The sequence below is a fragment of the Anabrus simplex genome, chromosome 10 (assembly GCF_040414725.1).
Source record: "Anabrus simplex isolate iqAnaSimp1 chromosome 10, ASM4041472v1, whole genome shotgun sequence".
Lineage (NCBI taxonomy): Eukaryota > Metazoa > Arthropoda > Insecta > Orthoptera > Tettigoniidae > Anabrus > Anabrus simplex.
Window position 1 is genome coordinate 42,654,155 of NC_090274.1, and position 20,495 is coordinate 42,674,649.

The following is a 20,495-nucleotide window of genomic DNA, read 5'->3' on the forward strand; positions in this document are numbered from 1 at the left end:
AACAGTCCACACCATACATAATTGCGAGAATGTATTGACGTAGTCATTAGTCCACAATAAGGCATATAAATAATGTTCAATGAGTATCACTAAAACTCTTAGTGTACGAGGGAAACCATACGCTTAGTCGTATAGAATAATTAAGTTTTTTTCTACGGCGATGTTGCCAGTTCAAAATAGGTTCACAGGGTAGGGTAAATTGCGTTACACCGTAACACAACTGTCTGCTGTCCATCCTACAATGTTGTTGAGGTCTCTTGGCAGTGACTCACAATCCTCTAAATTATTTACTGCTCTGTACAGTATAAAATTATCTGCAAAAATTTAAACTCTGATTTCACTTCTTTACTCGTCATTAATATGTATGAGAAAACATAAAGGTCCAATAATACTGCCTTGTGGGACCCACTCTTAATTGTTACAGGATCAGATATTGTTTCACCTACCCTAATTCTCTGAGTTCTATCTAGAAATGTAGAAATTCAACCACACTTTTGCCTAGTACAGTAGCCCTCATTTTTGTTAACGGTCTCCCATGGTGTACTTTATCAAAAGCCACATAGTGACAATATGGTAGACAACAGACCTTAAACATTGTGAGGAAAAAAGTGGAGCGTGTGACAAAATATTGTGCACCATCTTTCCTCAGTTTTTTTGCTTCATCTGCACACTCCAAGTTGTCTTTGACAACAGACAGTATATATTTATAAACTTGACCACATTCTGTTTTACCGTATTTACTCACGTATTAGACCCCCCCCCCACTTTTACAGCCAAAAAAGTAAGGGAGGGTCGAATATGCAGTAACCTCAAATTTTGTGCAGTGAATACATGGCTTGTAGTCTATAAAGAGCTATAAATTGTACATGTAAACGTTCTACGCTATTCTTTGACAAACTTATGAATTTGAGTTATACTGGCTATTTTCGTTGGAAGGCAGTGTTTCTAAATGTAAAAAGACAAATAAATGGTGTACACGACTTTTAAGCCTACATATAAAGTAAATAAACTGAGTCAGTTTTAGTTACTCATATCACGTCATTCATTTCATCTTATTAATTCCTCTGATTAGGTTGACATCAGGAGGGGCATACTGTCGTAAAACAAACTCGCTACAAAGATTTGTTTCACTTCATACTTGACCCCGTAGAGAAAAGGGATAAGGATATCGTATTATCGTGTTATGCAATATTGATAGAAAAGAAATGAATGGCCAGTCATTTGTCTCTGTCAGTTGAGAAGTAGGCCTACCACACAGTAAACCTAATCACTTTGACTGCTTTCATTTGAATTATCGTCTTGTGCCGTCAACTTCCCTGCTAGCGGCACGTCGTCATTCCAAATCTCGTCAGCCCTGCATCGAGAGCATTCTAGGTCCCGTCTTTTAAAAATAGTTTCGTAGAGTCCAAACAGTGAGAATCTATTCCCAAATGGTTTTTGCAGATAGTCTCTGATATTCCCAGTTGGTGTATGTTCAGCAGAAGCCACTCCTTCCGAATAAAGCTGTGCTGTAGAAACTAGACAGGGTGCCAAACAACTAGCTGATAACTAGCGTATGTTATGAGTTGTACTTCCGAATGTAATACATAGTGACCGGAAGCATTCTTTGGATAACTGCGGCTGTTGAATGCCAAAGCCTTATTTTTAAGTATATTTCATGCTTGTTCTTCATATTTATCACATCCGGATTTACCTTAGCAGCTGTAAATGAGATAAGAGAGACCGCATTGTTCAGGTTAAGTATGCTATCAAATGTCCGCATAGTGCCTGAAGTTCCTTCCTTCTGTACGGTCCTCGACGTGTGAGCATTCTTCAACACGGTGAAAGTGCAATTTTCTGGCAAATTATTAGGTTTATGAAAAAAAATACATACATATATTTTTATAGGAAATTTAATTCTAAATCCTGCATGTATGTTCTCTTTTTGATGAGATTAGCAATTTACCCTTCATTGTGGTTTTCTTTCGATTCACTCACACTCATTTTTTAGGATGTTTGTACGATGGGTTCACCAAAAGGCATTTTATTACCTTCTGCCAGGTTCAAATTAGGCCGCCCCTAACATGGAGTCAAGCGCCTTTTGTAGCCGCTCCTCTGGAGAACAGACACTACAGGTTTGCCCCTTCCGCCATCTCCACCGTACCGAAGTCCATCTTCTCTGCTGTAGATACCGTTGAGGTCTTCACCTATAACCCAGGGCAAGGGCCCTCCATATTTATGACCATGGGGAGAGGGTGTCCCAGTATTTTAAAGGCCCCAGGAATTGAGCCACCTGTTGGTCCGCCGGTTGTATTGGGTATTTCAACCAGCCCTGCGTACTGTAGGGACCACCTATCCGCCACTTGGGGACGCGCTCTGTAGGGGTCAGGTTCCCCTGGTTACTTATTGGAAGTTAACCCCCACCCACGAAGGCTGAGGTTAGTTGCATTTACATTAAGACATATGATGGAGAAAAGATGGGAGTTTGGAAAAGACATAGTGATGACATTTATTGACATTGAGAAAGCTTATGACAGTGCGCCCAGACAGTTGGTATGGGACACATTACGAAAAAGACAAGTTAACAAAGTGGAAGTGCGAATGATAAAAGCTATGTACAAAAATTGTGTTAGTAGTGTGAAGACTAGTATAGGATAAACAGAATGGCTTAAAGTTGAAACTGGTCTCCCACTGGGAAGTGTACTATCCCCCATACTATTCATCATAGTCATGGATGAAATTCATAAGGACATTAAACAGAGATTGGGAAGACAGGTAACAAAAGCCATGTTGTTTGCAGATGATATGGTGATATGGGGTGAGGATGAAACGGAAGTGCAAAAACAAGTAGATGTATGGAATCAAGAGACAGAAAAATTTGGGATGAAAGTAAGCACAGAGAATAGTAAAACAATAGTGATGACAAGGGGAAGGAATGAAGGAAGAGGAAAGATAAGACTGAATGGTAAAATTCTGGAAGTGGTTAAAGGTTTCAAGTGCTTGGGAAGTGTGATCACAGAAGATGGAAAGATAACCAAGGAGATTGGGAAAAGAATACAAGCAAACAGCTTCTACCTGAGTGTAAGGAGTAGTTTGTGAAACCAAGATGTCCTGAAGAAATGTAGGAAAGTATTAGATTCAACCTGTTATGAACCCATACTAACCTATGCAGCTGGATCGTGGACTACAACAAAACGAGAGGAGGGTAGAATACAGGCAACGTAGATGAAATTCCTAAGAGGTGTCGAGGGCAAGACCAGAAAGGATAGAATTAGAAATGAAGAGATAAGGAAAAGGACAGGAATCTTGAAACTTCAAGGCAAGATATGGGCATATGATGAGAATGGGAGAAGAGAGAGTGCCAAGGAAAGCTTTTTCAGAGAAGTTAACAGGAAAGAGACCACGAGGAAGACCCCGAAAGAGGTGGACAGATTCTGTGTGGGAGTGTATAGAGAAGAGGGGAGGAAAACAAGATGTACTTAAAAAGGGAGAAGTGTGGTGGAGAGACAGGAAGGGATGGAGGTTCTTGATTCACAACCTGACCCGGGAAGCTAGAAACGGGAAATTAAGATGATGATGATGATGATGATGATGATGATGATGTTTTCTTCTTTTTTTTTTTCAGATAAAGCATGCGCCTAACCACAGAAAATAATGGTTTCCCCTGAAAAATTGTTAGGATAAGAGTAAAAAAAATGTATATGAAATTCTTTGTAGAATATTGAATTATAGGCACACTTGATGGGTTCCATTCTTTAATAGGACTAACCAATCAGGGAGTGTATTCATGTTGAAGGGTCCCAGATGGTCACTGTGACTGTGACATCGGTGTGGGGGCTTGTGTGCTCATTGATCCTGAGGGTTGTGCCAGCTAAGGATTACCAGTGCTGGATTGGCCTTGGAATAGAGACAGACTAACAAGGTGTCCCTTAAGTTACCTGAGGGGTTCCTGTGCTTCTTTTTTTCATCATTTCTATTTTCTTCGTTTACTATCCTAACCTTAAATTTAATTTCTCAAACTGTCTAGCCAGAGCCTCTCTATCTTAGGTAACGTGTTTGTTGTATGAACATGTGTGGAGGTTTCATCCTCCCCCAGTCACAAGTTTTGGGGTCGCAACGAGCTGATGAATGGCTACTGGATGAGTAGTTGCTACTGGCCTACCTCCAGATACAGTGCGCTCTCTGGAATATTGACCACTTCTTGCCTAGTTACTCGTGGGATCAAAAAATGGAACTCTCAACCTCTTATGTAAAGGGTGACACCCTCAAAACAGTTTTTATTAAAGAAAAGGAAAAGATATTCTCTTATTGACCTGAATGATGAAAAGGACGGGCGGCTGTCTCGATACCTTCCAAAAGCGTAAAACTCCCTATTCTGTCTTTAGTTGCAAACCCAAGGGACACATCAAATTTTATTTACAAGATATGCTCGTACTTACTGTAGGGTACCAGTTGTTTGTCTAGGGATCACAACAAGTAGACACCTTGCACCAGCGAACACTGCCTGGTAGAGCAAGACTAGTGCCCACTCTGAACCAGTAGAATCCGAGTTGATGTATTATTGATACAGTATTTCAAAAAGTAATTGTCTGATATATGAATAAATTAATCACGTTGGTGAAGTTGTAATAGTACAAACTTTTATTCCAGTATCTGAAATTACTGTATTTTTCCGAATCTCCCACATTTCCTTCAAAAAAGTTCTATCTGGCTTAAAAAGTAAATTGTGAAATCATAATCTTATAACGAATAACATATTTAATTCGAGAAAAAATAAACACAAGTATTGTGTAAATTCTTTCTATTTCTCTAATCAGTTTTATGAGAGGCATCTGATACTGCCAGTGAAAGTACCAGAAATTCCTCTTTGTGACACCACTTCGCGAGACCGCATGCGCATCGCATCTCATGTTATGGCCATTTCTTCCTTGCGTTTTTTGTGTACAACCCCCACAATTTCATCTTCGACTTCTTTAAAGTATTCATGTTGTGGGCCTCTGAATGCTTTTCTTGTAGAGTACACATTTTTTAAGCAAGCTTTGTCTTTCTAATCCAGTCCTAAACATTGGCTTGAGTTATGCTGATTTTCTTGCGGCTGCATGATTGTTCCTCATTTATCCATGTTTAGTAACCATTACTTAAAATTGGCGTCATAATATTGACGAGAACACGTTGAAAACTTGCCAGTAATATCTGTCCTGTGTGTCTTTACAATATGACGATCCATCTCAAAACTGTTCCTGGTTTTCTATATAAGTGTTACTTCTAAGAGCTGCCACTAGCTCTTGCTGGCTACGGCTGTACTCCGTGGCTAGCGATGTATGATAAAGACGCATGCTTTAAAGGTAGGTTTGTGCACACGCAGGGGGTGAAGAACTGAAACAGCGTTGTTGTTGTTGTGGTAGCTGCCACTTGTGTTCAGTACTGTTAGGTTGTGAATGTAAGATGACGTTAGAGTTTTCACATGAAATTCTGAGGGAAAACCTTGTGAATTTGGAGAAATACAGTACTGTAGCTCAAGTTAAAAAAAACAAAACAAAGATTGTGTCGATATCTCTGTTGTTAATAATCCCTTGAAAAAATAAAGTAGCACAATGTTTTACAAGCCTCTGTATATGTTTTCGAATATGAAAACAGAATATTGATATCTAATGGATTAGAAGTTGTTGGCTGTGCGGTTAGGGGCGCTCAGCTGTGAGCTTGCATCCGGAAGATAGTGGGTTTGAACTACACTGTCGGCAGCCCTGAAGATGGTTTTCCGTGGTTCCCCATTTTCACTCCAGGCTGTACCTTAATTAAGGCCACGGCCGCTTCCTTCCCATTCCTAGGCCTTCCCTATCCCATCGTTGCCATAAGACCTATCTGTGTCGGTGCGACTAAAACCAGTAGCAAAAAAAAAAAGTTGTTTGAGTGTCACATCTTAGGTGAATGACCCTCTGTACACTCTGTGATGATTGGCAAGAATGTGGAAGGATTAAATAGGTCGAGTGGTTCCCAAGACCAGCAAATTCACAAACTTTCTCTGTTCATAATATTTTGACAATGCTCACTACAGGAAGGGAAAGATTGATCAGATAATTCTCTTTAAAAAGTCCTTGTGGAAACATGCCTGGGTAGAGGAATTTTTATGTGTTTACCTTATCATGTGTCTCATTAAGTACAGCCCATTCGTTGTAGGCGTATGTTGTTATCTAACATGCATGTGAGTCACCCTTGGCCTTGTGATAAACACTGAGGAAGTCGAGCAACAGTTTTGCTTGATACCAGCTGTAGACTAGCAGAGAGGAAGCCTGTCTGTTACGGAAATGAAGAGAGTCCATCTCGGTCATGCAACTCGGATGTGCAAGAGTAGCTGTAGCTACTGCATGACTCGTGTGTGGTACAGGGTTGTTGCCAGTGTGTCAGATCCTTACAGGTCACCCTGGGCGTATGGTAGGAATGTATGTAGCAACTTGTTAACAAAAAATAAATGGTTCTTAAACTAACTTAGCTTTTTTTTGGAAATTTAAAAAAATGTTTGAAACTAGCTTATACCACGGCTCTACCCACATCTGCTGTGTTTTGTGAATTCAAGCAAATCATTAAGTTACGTAAAATAAAATTGTACCAGTTTTAATATTTGTTATTGCTGTGAAATTGAGTTTTAACAACCCTTCGGTAAACTTTAACCATTAGAGGTTAGCTCGTTAAAAACTATTTAAAATAGCATTCTTGTTAAATCTACCTTGTCAATACACTTTCTGTTAATGAACTTTATATGCCCTCTGTGGGTGGGAGATGCAGATGAAGAATACACCCACGATATCCTCTGCCTGTCGTAACAGGTTACTAAAAGGCGCGACCAAGGGATGATGAAATTAGAACCATGAGAATACTTGCGACTAGTACTATTACGAAAACTGTATATAGGATAATATCTTTTATTTATTTCCACCTATTCAATACATTACAAGAAGTTGGCATTTACTTTAAAACATTATTCAGATGAGACATGTTTCGCCTCACACTGTGAGACATCTTCAGTCATTATCAAAAACCTTATTATTTTACCAGGCATCTGGTTAAAGATATTCAAAAATGTGTTTGATGATTATAAGAGAGGTAAGATTTACGTTAGTTATAAACATGTTCATGAAGTTGAATAGGACTTGTTTGTTTCTACTATGGAATCAAACAAGTCCTATTCAACAAAGAACTACATATGTTTTTATCAATATATTGGATTTTTAGTTACTTCATGAACATGTTTATAACTAACGTAAATCTTACCTCTCTTATAATCATCAAACACATTTTTGAATATCTTTAACCAGATGCCTGGTAAAATAATAAGGTTTTTGATAATGACTGAAGATGCCTCACAGTGAGAGGCGAAACATGTCTCATCTGAATAATGTTTTAAAGTAAATGCCAACTTCTTGTAATGTATTGAATAGGTGGAAATAAATAAAAGATATTATCCTATATACAGTTTATGAAACTTTCAATACGGTCAAAAAATGATTTTCATCACTTGTAATAGTACTATTACGTGCGGTACACCATGGCTTGACGTTACTTGTGACTAGTACCATCGTGTGAGGAAAACCATCGGTCTACATTACATAGGAGCTGTACCAATATGTGAAAAACTCTGCAGTTCTGGGCTTTGTTTGTGATAATGGTCATCGGTTCCACTGTGTTCAGAATGGGTCACCGAGCTCGATAGCTGCAGTCGCTTAAGTGCGGCCAGTATCCAGTACTCGGGAGATAGTAGGTTCGAACTCCACTATCGGCAGCCCTGAAAATGGTTTTCCATGGTTTCCCATTTTCACACCAGGCAAATGCTGGGGCTGTACCTTATATAGGCCACGGCCGCTTCCTTCCCACTCCTGGCCCTTCCCTGTCCCATCGCCACCATAAGACATATCTGTGTCGGTGCGACGTAAAACAACTAGCAAAAAAAAAACAGAATGGGTCTGCGTTACCTATGAGTAGAGCCACTTTATGAGAAACACCATGGGTGTACGTTGCCTGTTTTTAATGCCACTAAGTGAGAAACACCACAGGTTTGGCTGGCGCCTGTGTTTAGTACTGTTGCTTTGCCTGAGAATAATAGTACCTTTATGTGAGGAACACTGTGGGATTGTGTTGCCAGTACCCTTTCCACCCTGAGATATTTTCTTTAAAATTTGAATTTTTTCTTACTTCAATGTTCGTAATTTTGAGCCTAGATTTCAAGAAAAATAGTAAAAAAGTATTTTCTTCACCATTTTCGTGGAAAATCACCCGCATGATCGTGCTAGTTAGGGATTATTTGAGCACATTTCTTTGTGAATGACACATGTTGAGAATATGAAATACTGTAAGTGGGTGATTTTATTTACAGTGAATCAAATATATGAAGTAAAATAGGTTATAAAACATCAATATAGGACTTATATTAACAGAATATTCTTTGAAAATATAAACAGAATATTCTTTGAAAATATAAACAGAATATTCTTTGAAAATATAAACAGAATATTCTTTGAAAAGTAGTCTTCGGTTCCATGCCGGGTGGGGACTCGCTGATTGACATGTAGGTAAAGGATTAGAGAATGATTATCAGTAGAATCATTTATCTCCTGTGTGTTCTTCCTCTTCATCAATATCGCCACCGTGATGAGAATCATTAGAATCATGGCCTACGTGTGAAGATACAGGTTCAGGTACCCACACGTCATCATCACCATCTTCACTGAGTAAGTCCTTACAATCAGATGCATAGGTTAACCTCGCTATTTCTTCAGCTGATATCCCGAAAATTCATATAAATACATGTATTTTGTATTCACATAAGTATACTAATGCTTAATTCGAGCAATCTTCCCAAAATACTAATGATCACTTTTGAGGGTAGAAACACACCAATACCTCAAATTAAGACCTAACCCGCAACATCGTGCTAGTTACAGATTGACAGTTTATTATAACCGCTAGGTTCGAAAAGTAGCATTGTCAAGGATATGTATACCTTCTATGATGATTCTAGGATGTTTTAAAAAGATTCACAACGAAATCACTATGTAAAGGATAATAAAAAGGGACAATTTAACTTGAGGCCGCATGGTATGTTTTGTTTACAAAAGTTTAAACACACATGCTGCCTCCTTTAAACCCAACTATCAAAATAAAAACAACTGCAATACAAAGCGCGGAACCCGCATGATCATTACAGCCCGGTGTGACGCAGGGGAATGGGCTAGTTTTCTTTTAATAAAATAAAACCCCAACCCGCATGATCGTGTGGCTCAGGGTGGAAAGGGCTAATGTGTGATACAGCGTGGGTCTACATTGCCTATGATTAGTACAGTTATGTGAGCAACACCATGAGTAAACGTGGCCTATGATTAGTTGCAGTAAGTGAGGAACATCACGGGAATACTGGCTCCCGTGATTAGTCCTACTATGTCAGGAACACCACGGGTCTGTGTTGCTTATAAGTAGTACCCATATGTGCGAAACACCATGCGTTTGTGTTACCTGTGATTAGTACCACTATTGGAGGAACACCATGGTAACGCCCCTCCACTGCGCAACGCATAATAATAAAATTTCTTGCTTGTGAAGGAGTTACAGCGGCGGAAATTTGCCAGAGATTGACTGCACAGTTCGATGATCAAACATTGTCAAGGACGAGTGTGTTTGCCTGGCAGAGAAAGTTCAAGGAAGGACAAGAACGTGTGGAAAATCAGCAACACGATTGCCGTCCTCATACCAACATTACAGAGGAAACATTTGTGCGGTTAGACATTATTGAAGACTATCGATGGGCGAGAGTATCAGAAATTGCAGAACAAGTCGGAGCTGTCAAGCAATCATCGCAAAGGACCTACAGTTCCGTAAATTGTGTTCCAAATGGGTCCCTCGCCTTTTGACCGAAACTTCTTGCCATTTTTGTGTAGGCTGATGATGAGATGGACAGATATCGAAACCGGTCCCTTAATAAATTAAATATGTTGCTACATTGATTATTGCAACAGTGTTATTGTATTGAAAAGGTGGAACATTTTTCTCTTTATAGCGTTGTAACTATTAGTTCAATACGGATCAATGATGAAGTTTTTAAATAAATTAGAAACGATGCCTCAATAAACTATTTCAACTGTATTTGTAGTTCATTAATATTAGCATGGAAATAAATGAATCTAATAATAATATTTGCTTTGCGTCCCACTAACTACTTTTACAGTTTTCGAAGACACCGAGGCGCCAGAATTTAGTCCCGCAGGAGTTCTTTTACGTGCCAGTAAATCTACCGACACGAGGCTGACAAATTTGAGCACCTTCACTAAGCACCGGACTAAGCCAGGATCGAACCTGCCAAGTTGGGGTCAGAAGGCCAGCGCCTCAACTGTCTGATCCACTCAGCCCGGCAATATTAAATGAATCTGGCCCTATGATTGTTTTAAAACAAAGATGACCGGGCGAGTTGGCCGTGCGGTTAGAGGCGCGCGGCTGTGAGCTTGCATCCGGGAGATAGTAGGTTCGAATCCCACTATCGGCAGCCCTGAAGATGGTTTTCCGTGGTTTCCCATTTTCACACCAGGCAAATGCTGGGGCTGTACCTTAATTAAGGCCACGGCCGCTTCCTTCCACTTCCTAGGCCTTTCCTATCCCATAGTCGCCATAAGACCTATCTGTGTCGGTGCGATGTAAAGCCCCTAGCAAAAAAAAAATACAAAGATGCAAACTAATTAGGTTCTCATGGGTGAAGGTGTGGAAACACTTACTTATTTAATTGAGGGCTTGCTTATATACACATGGTCTTTCAGACATTTTTTATAGAACATTTTATATTAATTTCATCCTACTGAAAATTGGTAATTTAATAAGAGTCAGTCTTGTCAATACGAGACGCTCTTAAAAGAACGCTCTGTTTTTACATTTCTCTACTCGTACATGTTTTGAGAAAATAGTCCATTCTCTTCCCGAGCAAAAATAATTCCCTAACAACATTGATGACTTGATTAAAATCACAAATTCATTACAATTAAAAACTTAAAATTAGGACCGCTGTTATGACTAATTATTTGTCTTCTAACAAAAACTGGCGTGGTTCCATTACAGGATTACAAATAAAAACTTGAGCTGCTAGATATAAATAAGAACTGTAATCCAATTTTACAATTAACGCTCTACTGGGCGTTTTCTACATCCTTAGTCTTTCAACCTGGAGCGAAGCACCAAGGTCAACAGCAGAAAACTTTGTTTGAATTATCTCGTTTTGGAAATATTTCCAGAAATGGTCTCTTCCATGTTATTAATGAAGGGTCTTATTTGCTCTATACAGTTCCCCTTAATAATATAACTGAATTTCAAGTCTGGTTAAAAAGTTAATTTCACAGCGCAGCTCCATTCTGTGACTTATTCTCCTTGTGTGAGATACACTCCCTAAATATTAGTCATGCAAGCCAGGCTGCAAACCAAATTCTTCGAGAAAATCCAAATTAGTTCTATAAGATGGAACAAAAAGAAGATGATGAAAGTTAAAAATCACTGTAACAAAAGACTTCCCGGCTGCTTGTTGGCAAACTCAGTATACTGCGAGTCTCAAACAGATGTGCACTGTGTTGGTGGGGAAACTGAAGAAGGGAGAGAAAAGTGGCCTGACACAATAACTATTGCTGGGATGGCAAGTGAAAGGGAGTGGAAATGGAAGGGTTATTATTTAACTTCTTTCTTTTCGTCCTCCTTGTTTCATTGAGGCGCCTTGGACCACATGGTTCCTAACTCAGGTGAGCTTTCCTGTTAGTCCAGTATTCTTCCTCCTAATATATAAGCTTGCCAATTTAAATAAATAAATAACAAATTCTCCTCACTTTACAAAGGAAATTTAATTTGTCCTATTCAATACATACATATCTCCATCTTTAGATTTCCTTTGTAAAGTGAAAACCGTCAATACGGAATGATTTTAATATCTTGTAATGAATTCTCCCCAGTCAATAATTTATTCAGATTTAACTCTATTTTGTTTTTTCCGTAAATAAATTATGAAGGTCGTCAAATATAAACGGGATTTTTGTTCCTGAACACCAACAGTTGGTAGGACTGGCCCCGCGCTTCTCTATGCTTAGGTGGGACCTTTAGGAGTGGAGAGAGTGTGTGCTGTTAGATATTTCGGGCCGTTTCGTCGGTAACGCTCACGATGTCAGAGTAACAGGTGCACCCCTCCACTGCGCAACGCATAATTATAAAATTTCTTGCTTGTGAAGGAGTTACAGCAGTGGAAATTTGCCAGAGATTGACTGCACAGTTCGGTGATCAAACATTGTCAAGGACGAGTGTGTTTGCCTGGCAGAGAAAGTTCAAGGAAGGATGAGAATGTGTGGAAAATCAGCAACACGATTGCCGTCCTCAGACCAGCATTACAGATGAAACATTTGTGTGGTTAAAGACATTATTGACGACTATCGATGGGCGAGAGTATCAGAAATTGCAGAACAAGTCGGAGCTGTCAAGCAATCATCACAAAGGACCTACAGTTCCGTAAATTGTGTTCCAGATGGGTCCCTCGCCTTTTGACCAAAAATCTGAAGTTGAGACGTTTGGAGGTCTGTCAGAGGCTTACAGCAAGTTTTGCGGAAGAAGGTGATGCATTTTTGAGTCAGATCATCACCTGCGACGAAACATGGGTCCACCACTACACCCCTGTATCCAAACAAGCCAGTAAGGAGTGGCGGAGGAAAGGGTAGGCAGCACTAGTGAAAGCCAATACTCGACTGTCAGCTGGCAAGGTTCTTGCAACTGTTTTTCTTTTGGTAGGTGAGGCATTTTGCTGATTGATTTTTTGCATGAGAGACGCACAATCAATGCTGCTTACTACTGCGAGGTGTTGAACAAGGCGAGGGTTGCATATCGCCTCAAAAGACTAGACCAACCACTTCGACAGGTTATCCTCCTCCACGATAATGCGTGGCCCCATACTGCAGCTCTGTCTCCAAGCTACAGGAAGTGCACTGGACTACACTTGATCATCCTCCTTACAGCCCGGACCAATCACCCTGTGATTTCCATTTGTTCGGACCTCTTAAAGAAGCTCTAGGAGGGCAATGATTTGAAGATGATGAGAGTGTGGAAGAATTCGTGCATAACTGGCTGGTGACAGGACCCTGTTCTTTTTATGATGAGGGCATCAAAAAGCTGCCTATACACTGGGACAAATGCATTTCCAAAGCAGGAAACTTGTGTTTTTCGATAAATGAATTTAAATAAAAAATAAACTTTATATTTGATCTCCCCTTGTAGTAACTTTTCCAAAATATCTATATATTTTGCCTTTCTGAGCTGCTTACAAAACTTTCATCTCTCTTTCTGTAACTGTAAATTTATGTCTGTTATCATGCATATATCAGCATTAATCTCCAAAGTGATCCTGTTAGACCCAGTGTCTTGTAATGAAGGTGCAGGGTGGTTATGAGAATTGTGTAATTGTAATAGCATTGATCAAGGTAGGAAGACAGCCTTCAGACGTTGTTGATATTCTTAAGAAGCTTGGCATCACCAGAATGTTTTGTTTATCGAACAATTGAACGCTCTGGTGAGACCAGGAGTGTATTTTACCATCTTGTTTTCTGCTGTCTGCTAGATTACTATAGCTCATGAGTGCCATGAAATAAGAATTTGTTAAAATCTTTGCCAGAACTAAAGGTGGTGGCAAGAGAAATAAGGGGTGCTAGGAAGTAATCTTTGTCATAAAAGTACATTGTCACAGCAATGGGCAATACTTAACAACGTAATTGAAGAAGCAGGGGTGGATCAAATGCTAAAACCAAACCAAACCCCATGGCACTACAGCTCTTGAAGGGCCTTGGCCTACCAAGCGACCGCTGCTCAGCCCGAAGGCCTGCAGATTACGAGGTGTCATGTGGTCAGCATGACGAATCCTCTCAGCCGTTATTCTTGGCTTCCTAGACCGGGGCCGCTATCTCACCGTCAGATAGCTCCTCAATTCTAATCACGTAGGCTGAGTGGACCTCGAACCAGTCCTCAGGTCCAGATAAAAATCCCTGACCTGGCCGGGAATTGAACCCGGGGCCTCCGGGTAAGAGGCAGGCACGCTACCCCTACACCACGGGGCCGGCGGATCAAATGCTAAACTCCACTTTAGTTGTGCGCACAAATTGATAATAAAAAATTTCCCTTTGCTGAAAAGAAAGCTTCCACAATTCAAGAACACTTCAAATCATCAATGTAATCATGTCTATGCCTAAGATACAGCTGCAGCTTGTCAAGTGTTTCTGAAAATCCAGAGAGCACATCATCTGGTATCATTGATGGTTTACTAGGGAGTTTCCTTTGATGGCATTTCAAATATTTTTGTTTGTGATAAAAGTGTGAAGTATCTGCGAAAGTATACCAAAACACAGTGCTATATTCTGTTGTAAAGCCCTTATATCTAACTTTAGTCATGGAGCAGAATGGGAGTTTTCAACAGGACACTGCTCATGCTCACAAGGTTGTTTAGGTAGATCTGTCAGCGAGTAGAAGAGATTTCTGGCACCGCAACATTTCTGAAAGCTTTCAAGTAGTTGTGGGATGTAAAACTAATATCATTATTAATTATGGCTGCAATGAGACAGAAACCCTTGGAAATGTGCTGGGATTCTGCTGGAGCAGTGAGCTTATGTGCATCGCCACCACCATCTAAGAACGTTGATTGCTCAAGTCTTGAGACAGTGTGAATGGTAGATGCACGAGGAGGTTCACTTTCATCTCCACCGATGACTCTAATCGGAGGGCTGACATCATAGCCATCTGGAGAAAGGACAGTAAAACAATGGTCTTCGATACCACTGTTCACTTTGAAAGAGAGTCGAATCAGGCTCAGAATGTGGATCTAGAAAAACAAGCTATTTATGTACCATACATCTCAGCAAAATACAAAATACCTGTTGATCAGTGCGTTGTCAAAGGTGTGCTATTCGGAGCAAGAGGCACCCTCCCTAGTCAGACATTGGCCTTACTACAAAATTTTTAAAGTTCCATTCTGCGAATTAGAAAAAAATAGTAATACAGATTCTGAGGGACACTCTACAAATTATTCATCTCCATCTATACCTGAGAACATGATTAACGTTCCTCCTCTCCCCCCACCAGGAAAAAAGACCATAACAGCAATAACAATTTTCCACTTTTTGATGTTTTTTAATTGTATTGGAATTGTAACTTGATTGTATTGCAGATCTGAACGGTCACCCTCATTGGAGGATGGATGATTTATTATTTCTTTAATAAATCTCTCTCTCAGTACCACTTGATTTTTTTTCCAACAAGGGTAAATATATTGCTCTTAAGATAAGCCTTATATAAAACTGAGCTCTGCTTAATTGTTTCACTTTGACAGCATGCATCATCTATCATCCAGTCCTTGCCAGCTTACATTTGTGTTAACTTTGATAATATGATGCTTATCGTAGAAATAGGTTAGCAGAATATCTTGGAAGTTTTCCATTTCTCCCAGTTGTTTGATGTGAATATGATTGTAGCCTTCAAGGAAAAGGTTCTCCAGCAAAAATATTGACAGTATTTATCTGTTAGATGTGTATGTGGCACACCATACTAACCATGTTGTCACCTGTGGATCATGATGTATTTATCTATTACAGCAGCCCAAGAAACCTGAACGACCGCCTGCCAAAAGTCAGACAGCTACAAGTACAAATCGTATCAGAGATACCATCACGAAACCTTCAGTGTCTCCTGGTTCAGCGAGGACAGAACCAGCAGAAGCTTCTGTGCGCAAATCTCTGGACCTTCCTCCTAAACCAGGTAATGTATTTAGCAAGTTTTTTATAGCTATATTTGGAAGTAATGGATTACACATTAAAGATAGGAAGCTAAGGTTTGTTATAACAACTTTGAAGGTGCATACTCCATACCTGCCAACTCTTCTGATTTTTACATGTTTTCTTGACCTTTCTGATTTTTACATGTTTTCTTGACCTCCCGATCAGTATTCCTCTCAATTTCAATTTCTTGTTTGCAGAACTTAAAATATTTTGAAACTCCCACCATTTCAGAATGTTGCTGCAATGGCTGATGTAGCTTCTCTTATTTGTCACTGTAAATGCTGGAATTCCTTCCCTTAACAGTCGCCATGAATAGCTGAAAGTGTGTCACTTATTGCCCGCCGTTTGGTCGGAAGTCCTGCTCTCATTTGCAGCTTGAAAAGAGAATATCGCAATGCTCAAATCATGTATTCCTTTTCTCCCTTGCATTGCATCATGTTATTTCTTATGGTGGTCATGGTTGTGGTGTTCAGGAGTTGGATTGGTGTGGCTTGTTGTCGGTTGTTAATGTAATTTTGTGGGTTTTTTTTTTTAAGTGGGGTGTTTGTTTTTGTGATATTCAGAGACAGTGTTACGTTTTTTGTAAAAGTATGTTGGCTGTTTTTGTGCAGAACAAGAAATTGAAATGAGTAAGAATGATGACATTGAATGTAGGGATTAACAGAAAAGTAACAATATCCAGAATATTCACTGTTCTGAGATGTTAAAGGAAGACCAAAGGCAACTTAGAGAAAGAAGATCTGTTCATTCCAGCTTACAGGAAGAAGGGGTAGTAAGAAATCTGGTTGTAGATAGAGAAGTAGTGCCTCAGAACTGGATATGCTGACCTGAAATAATTTTGGGAGTGCCTTATAGAAAAGCGCCAATACGGCCAGGGAAAAAAAGGAACAACTGTTGTGTTAGTAATAATGACGTGTGGCCGCTGGAGAGGCCTGCCGCAGGTCTTTCCCCTTGACGCCATATGGGCGACCCATGCATCTTTGAGGATGCTGCACCATCTAAGATGAAATCTAATACTGAAAATGTCTCAAACACGCAGCCTTAAGAGTCAGAGGAATTACAAAATTTTGTACACCTCGGTGTCTTGAGAAACCATGAAAGTAGTTAGCATTACTTACAACCATTATTATTATTATTATTATTATTATTATTATTATTATTATTATTATTATTATTATTATTATTATTATTATTATTATTATTAATAATAATAATAATATGGGTATTTACAACGTGTCACATAAAAGGCAAGTGAATACAGTACATGTGGTGAAACAGATCAAATTATATTAAGCAAATTTACCCATTCTTAAAGCTTTCAAAGTGGCATTAATTATTTCCTTCCAGCTGCCATTAAACAGTCTCCTGGAACACTCCTCAATGATGTATGTGTTATGGTCTAATTTGAAGTTCCACAGTCACAGCATGGACTTGGTTCTTCTGTGGCCACAATTAATTCTGTTTAGCAGGCATGAACTTCTCCGAGACAGCTGATGTCCTGGTACACACATGGGGTCATCATTATTGTGATGATTTACACTTAGATCATTCCTACTTCCATTCATACTGAGCGAGTTGGCCGTGCGGTTAGGGGCGTGCAGCAGTGAGCTTACATCCGGGAGATATTGGGTTCGAATCCCACTGTCGGCAGCCCTGAAGGTGGTTTTCTGTGGTTTCCCATTTTCACACCAGGCAACTGCTGGGGCTGTACCTTAATTAAGGCAATGGCCGTTTCCTTCCCATTCCTAGGCCTTTCCTATCCCATCGTCGCCATAAATGCTGTCTATGTCGGTGCGACGTAAAGCCACTAGCAAAAAAATAAAAGTGCAGATATTATTTTCATTTTAATAATACATTACCTTAGAAGAGTTTTCAACGCAATAAATTAATTTAAATTGTGAAGTGTTATACGGATATTTGTCGTTTCTTATTGGCCATATTGTCTGTTTACAAACCAAGTAAAGACAGCTTCTGCATTTGAAGGTGATCATAATTTATGTGAACATGATCAGTGTTCTATCAGTGGAAGTTACAGAAAACTTAAAAAGGATGTCAGAAATTTTGAAAGGGAAAACCAGAAAAGGAAAGTGATTAGTGGTGATTCTTACATTATGTACAGAGGTGAACTGAGGGAAATGAAAAGCTTGGGTGGAGACTGTAAGTGTGTGTGAAAGTTTATACTACGCTGAAAAATAGTAAAAGCATTTTGTGTTTTCATGTTCTGGCCCAGTATTTTGTGCTCATCATTCACCTCTATGGCTGAAAATGTTTACTCATGCTCCACCAGAGGACTAAAGAGCTGCAACATTCAGAGATCCGAAGTTCGAATCCCAGTGCTGACAGCGGCTATCCTGAGTGTGGTTTTACTCTGTTTTTTTCTGCATTCCCTCCAGACAAATGCCAGGATAGTACCTTATTTCAAGTCGCCCGGCACCTACCACATTACGACAACCAGGTACAATTGAGGAACCTTTCTTCAGTGGTCTGGAATATGTGGATGCATCTGAATGTAATTTGTGCCACCCCTGTTGTGATTATAAATTAAAATGGCTTAACGTTGTTTGGCAATGTCAAAAGTAAAGCTACTTCTTTCACTTGAGGGGCAGCCTGGCCGAGATGGTAAAGTCTTATTCGATTCCTCGTCAGGAAGTCGATAAATTTAAGGAACGAGATTTCCACGTCTGGAGTGCACATGGTCCTGAGGTTCACTCAGCCTACGCCAAAAAATGAGTACCAGGTTAATTCCTGGGGGCAAAGGCGGCCGGGCGTAGAGCTAACCCCTCTACCCCTACATGTGCTTTACTTTCCCCCCCTCCAAGGTCCTTCATGGCCTGTACAGAGATGACTTTACTTTGCTTCGCTTTCTTTCAGATGAAAACAAAAAATATCCTCCAAAAATCTGATGCTAACCTGTCATTGTGTTTATTCTATTATGTTTTCCTATTCTTGTTTCTATCTTTCTGAATATAGCATGTTTTGTCTCTTGTGTGTTCCTTTCCATTACTTATAAATCAAATTTTCTATTGTCTGGAACTATTTCAGGATAGTTTTTCTCCTCAGAAATTTTGTTTCTAACTTACTAAGATGAGTTATGTTGTTTACAGATGAGAAATCCCCTTCAGCTGTTCCCCCCATACCTGGCAAGAAGCCCCTACTGCCACCTCCAATCAAGAAGCCGCAAAGGATGAACCACTCCGCCCCGTTAGCGGAGCAAAGGTTTATGGATGCTGTGGATGGTGCTGGCTCAAGTCGAGCTGCGCGCCACAGCGTGAACGCCCATACTAGTAAGGATGAAGTACCAGAGTTTGATAGTGTGGAGAGAAGTGCAATGCTCATCCACCCTACTGCATCCCGAGCGAAAGCTCCACGCAGAAGACTGCCAACCAACGTATACAACAAAGAGCCGGTGAGAAATAAAACCTATGTATTTTTATTAGACAAACTAGCTGACATACCCGTGCTTTGCTACGGAATTCTACATTGTGTACAGACTTCTAGGTTAAGTTGTGAACATGTTATGAGCAACTGTGCTCCTTGGTTGTGATTAAGATTGTATAGATCTTAACATTATCCCACAAACGCGACGGGAAAGTCACTATATGTATTTTCTCATGTAAAGACTGGGTTAGGGAATTTTCATTGTAATGGCAGGCCCTTTTGCTTACTATTAGTCACAATCAAGTCAGGAAGTTTTTGTTATAATGGCAGACACTCACTCCCCACCTGCCTTTTTACATCGTCAGAAAGACTGTCTTAGTGGTTTTTTACCAACTGAAATCAACGTAGGCCATTACAATGATGTCGGTAGGAATGTCATGATTAAAAGCAATGCTATCGTAAGAAATACTCGAACAAATGAAAAACCACAAATTTTCTCACTTCTTATGAACAGTATTATGCTGCCGGTCTAACAGTCCAAAGTTGTAGAGTTGGAATGACCAGCCCACTGACAGCCTTGAACCAGTAGTATCAGAAAACTTATGAACCAGAGGAATGGCATGCTAAAAAAAGAAAATTATCTAATTCCCCAATTTCTTCCTGCCAATATTCAGGCAGGCTGTTATACTCAGTATGTAGCAATAATCCCATCTATTGCAGATGAGTAGCGACAGAAGAGATAAAGAACATCACAACAAACAATGGTCAGTGTAATGTTGTTATTGATAAATTTTATGAACTTTCACTTTTGCCACAGAAAATACTTTTATCTATCTATCTATCTATCTATCTATCTATTGTAGGCCTTCATGTTTAGTTTTCTTCTGGCTCTGTGATATCACTCTTATCATAGTCGGTACGGTAAAATTGAATAAGACATAAATGATTGGAAATTGTATTCTCTATAACTTTTGTTGTACTGTACATTTTGATAGGACCAATAACATAGGTATTTAAACATTACATTTTAGGTGTCTTCCCCTAAACTACCATTTCTTCCAGAGTGAAAAAATTAATTATAGCCCATACTGTAGTTCCTTATTCCCCGACTCTAATACCAATTTACATTCAATTCTGTTTACCCATTTTCTCGTGGCTTGGCATTGATATGGACTTAGCAACAAAAATACAAATTTATGAATATCTCTGTTATCATAGCTGGTACGGTTAACGGTAAAAATGTATGGCATAAATGATCAGATTTTTAATTCTATACAACTTTAGTTATGTAGTATTTATGGATAGGACCACTAATATAATTAT

At 39.6% G+C, this 20,495-nt stretch overlaps 1 protein-coding gene across 2 annotated transcripts in view; it reads left to right on the plus strand.

The window, feature by feature from the left end:
* Positions 1–20,495, plus strand: part of cindr (CIN85 and CD2AP related) — a 79,404-nt gene that overhangs the window by 43,116 nt on the left and 15,793 nt on the right. The window contains exons 8-9 of one of the 2 annotated variants that reach the window (XM_067154492.2): positions 15,612–15,774; positions 18,899–19,200. In XM_067154492.2, the coding sequence (XP_067010593.2) occupies positions 15,612–15,774; positions 18,899–19,200 (465 nt within the window). The remainder of the gene's footprint in view (positions 1–15,611; positions 15,775–18,898; positions 19,201–20,495) is intronic. The other variant, XM_067154493.2, reaches the window with a different exon arrangement.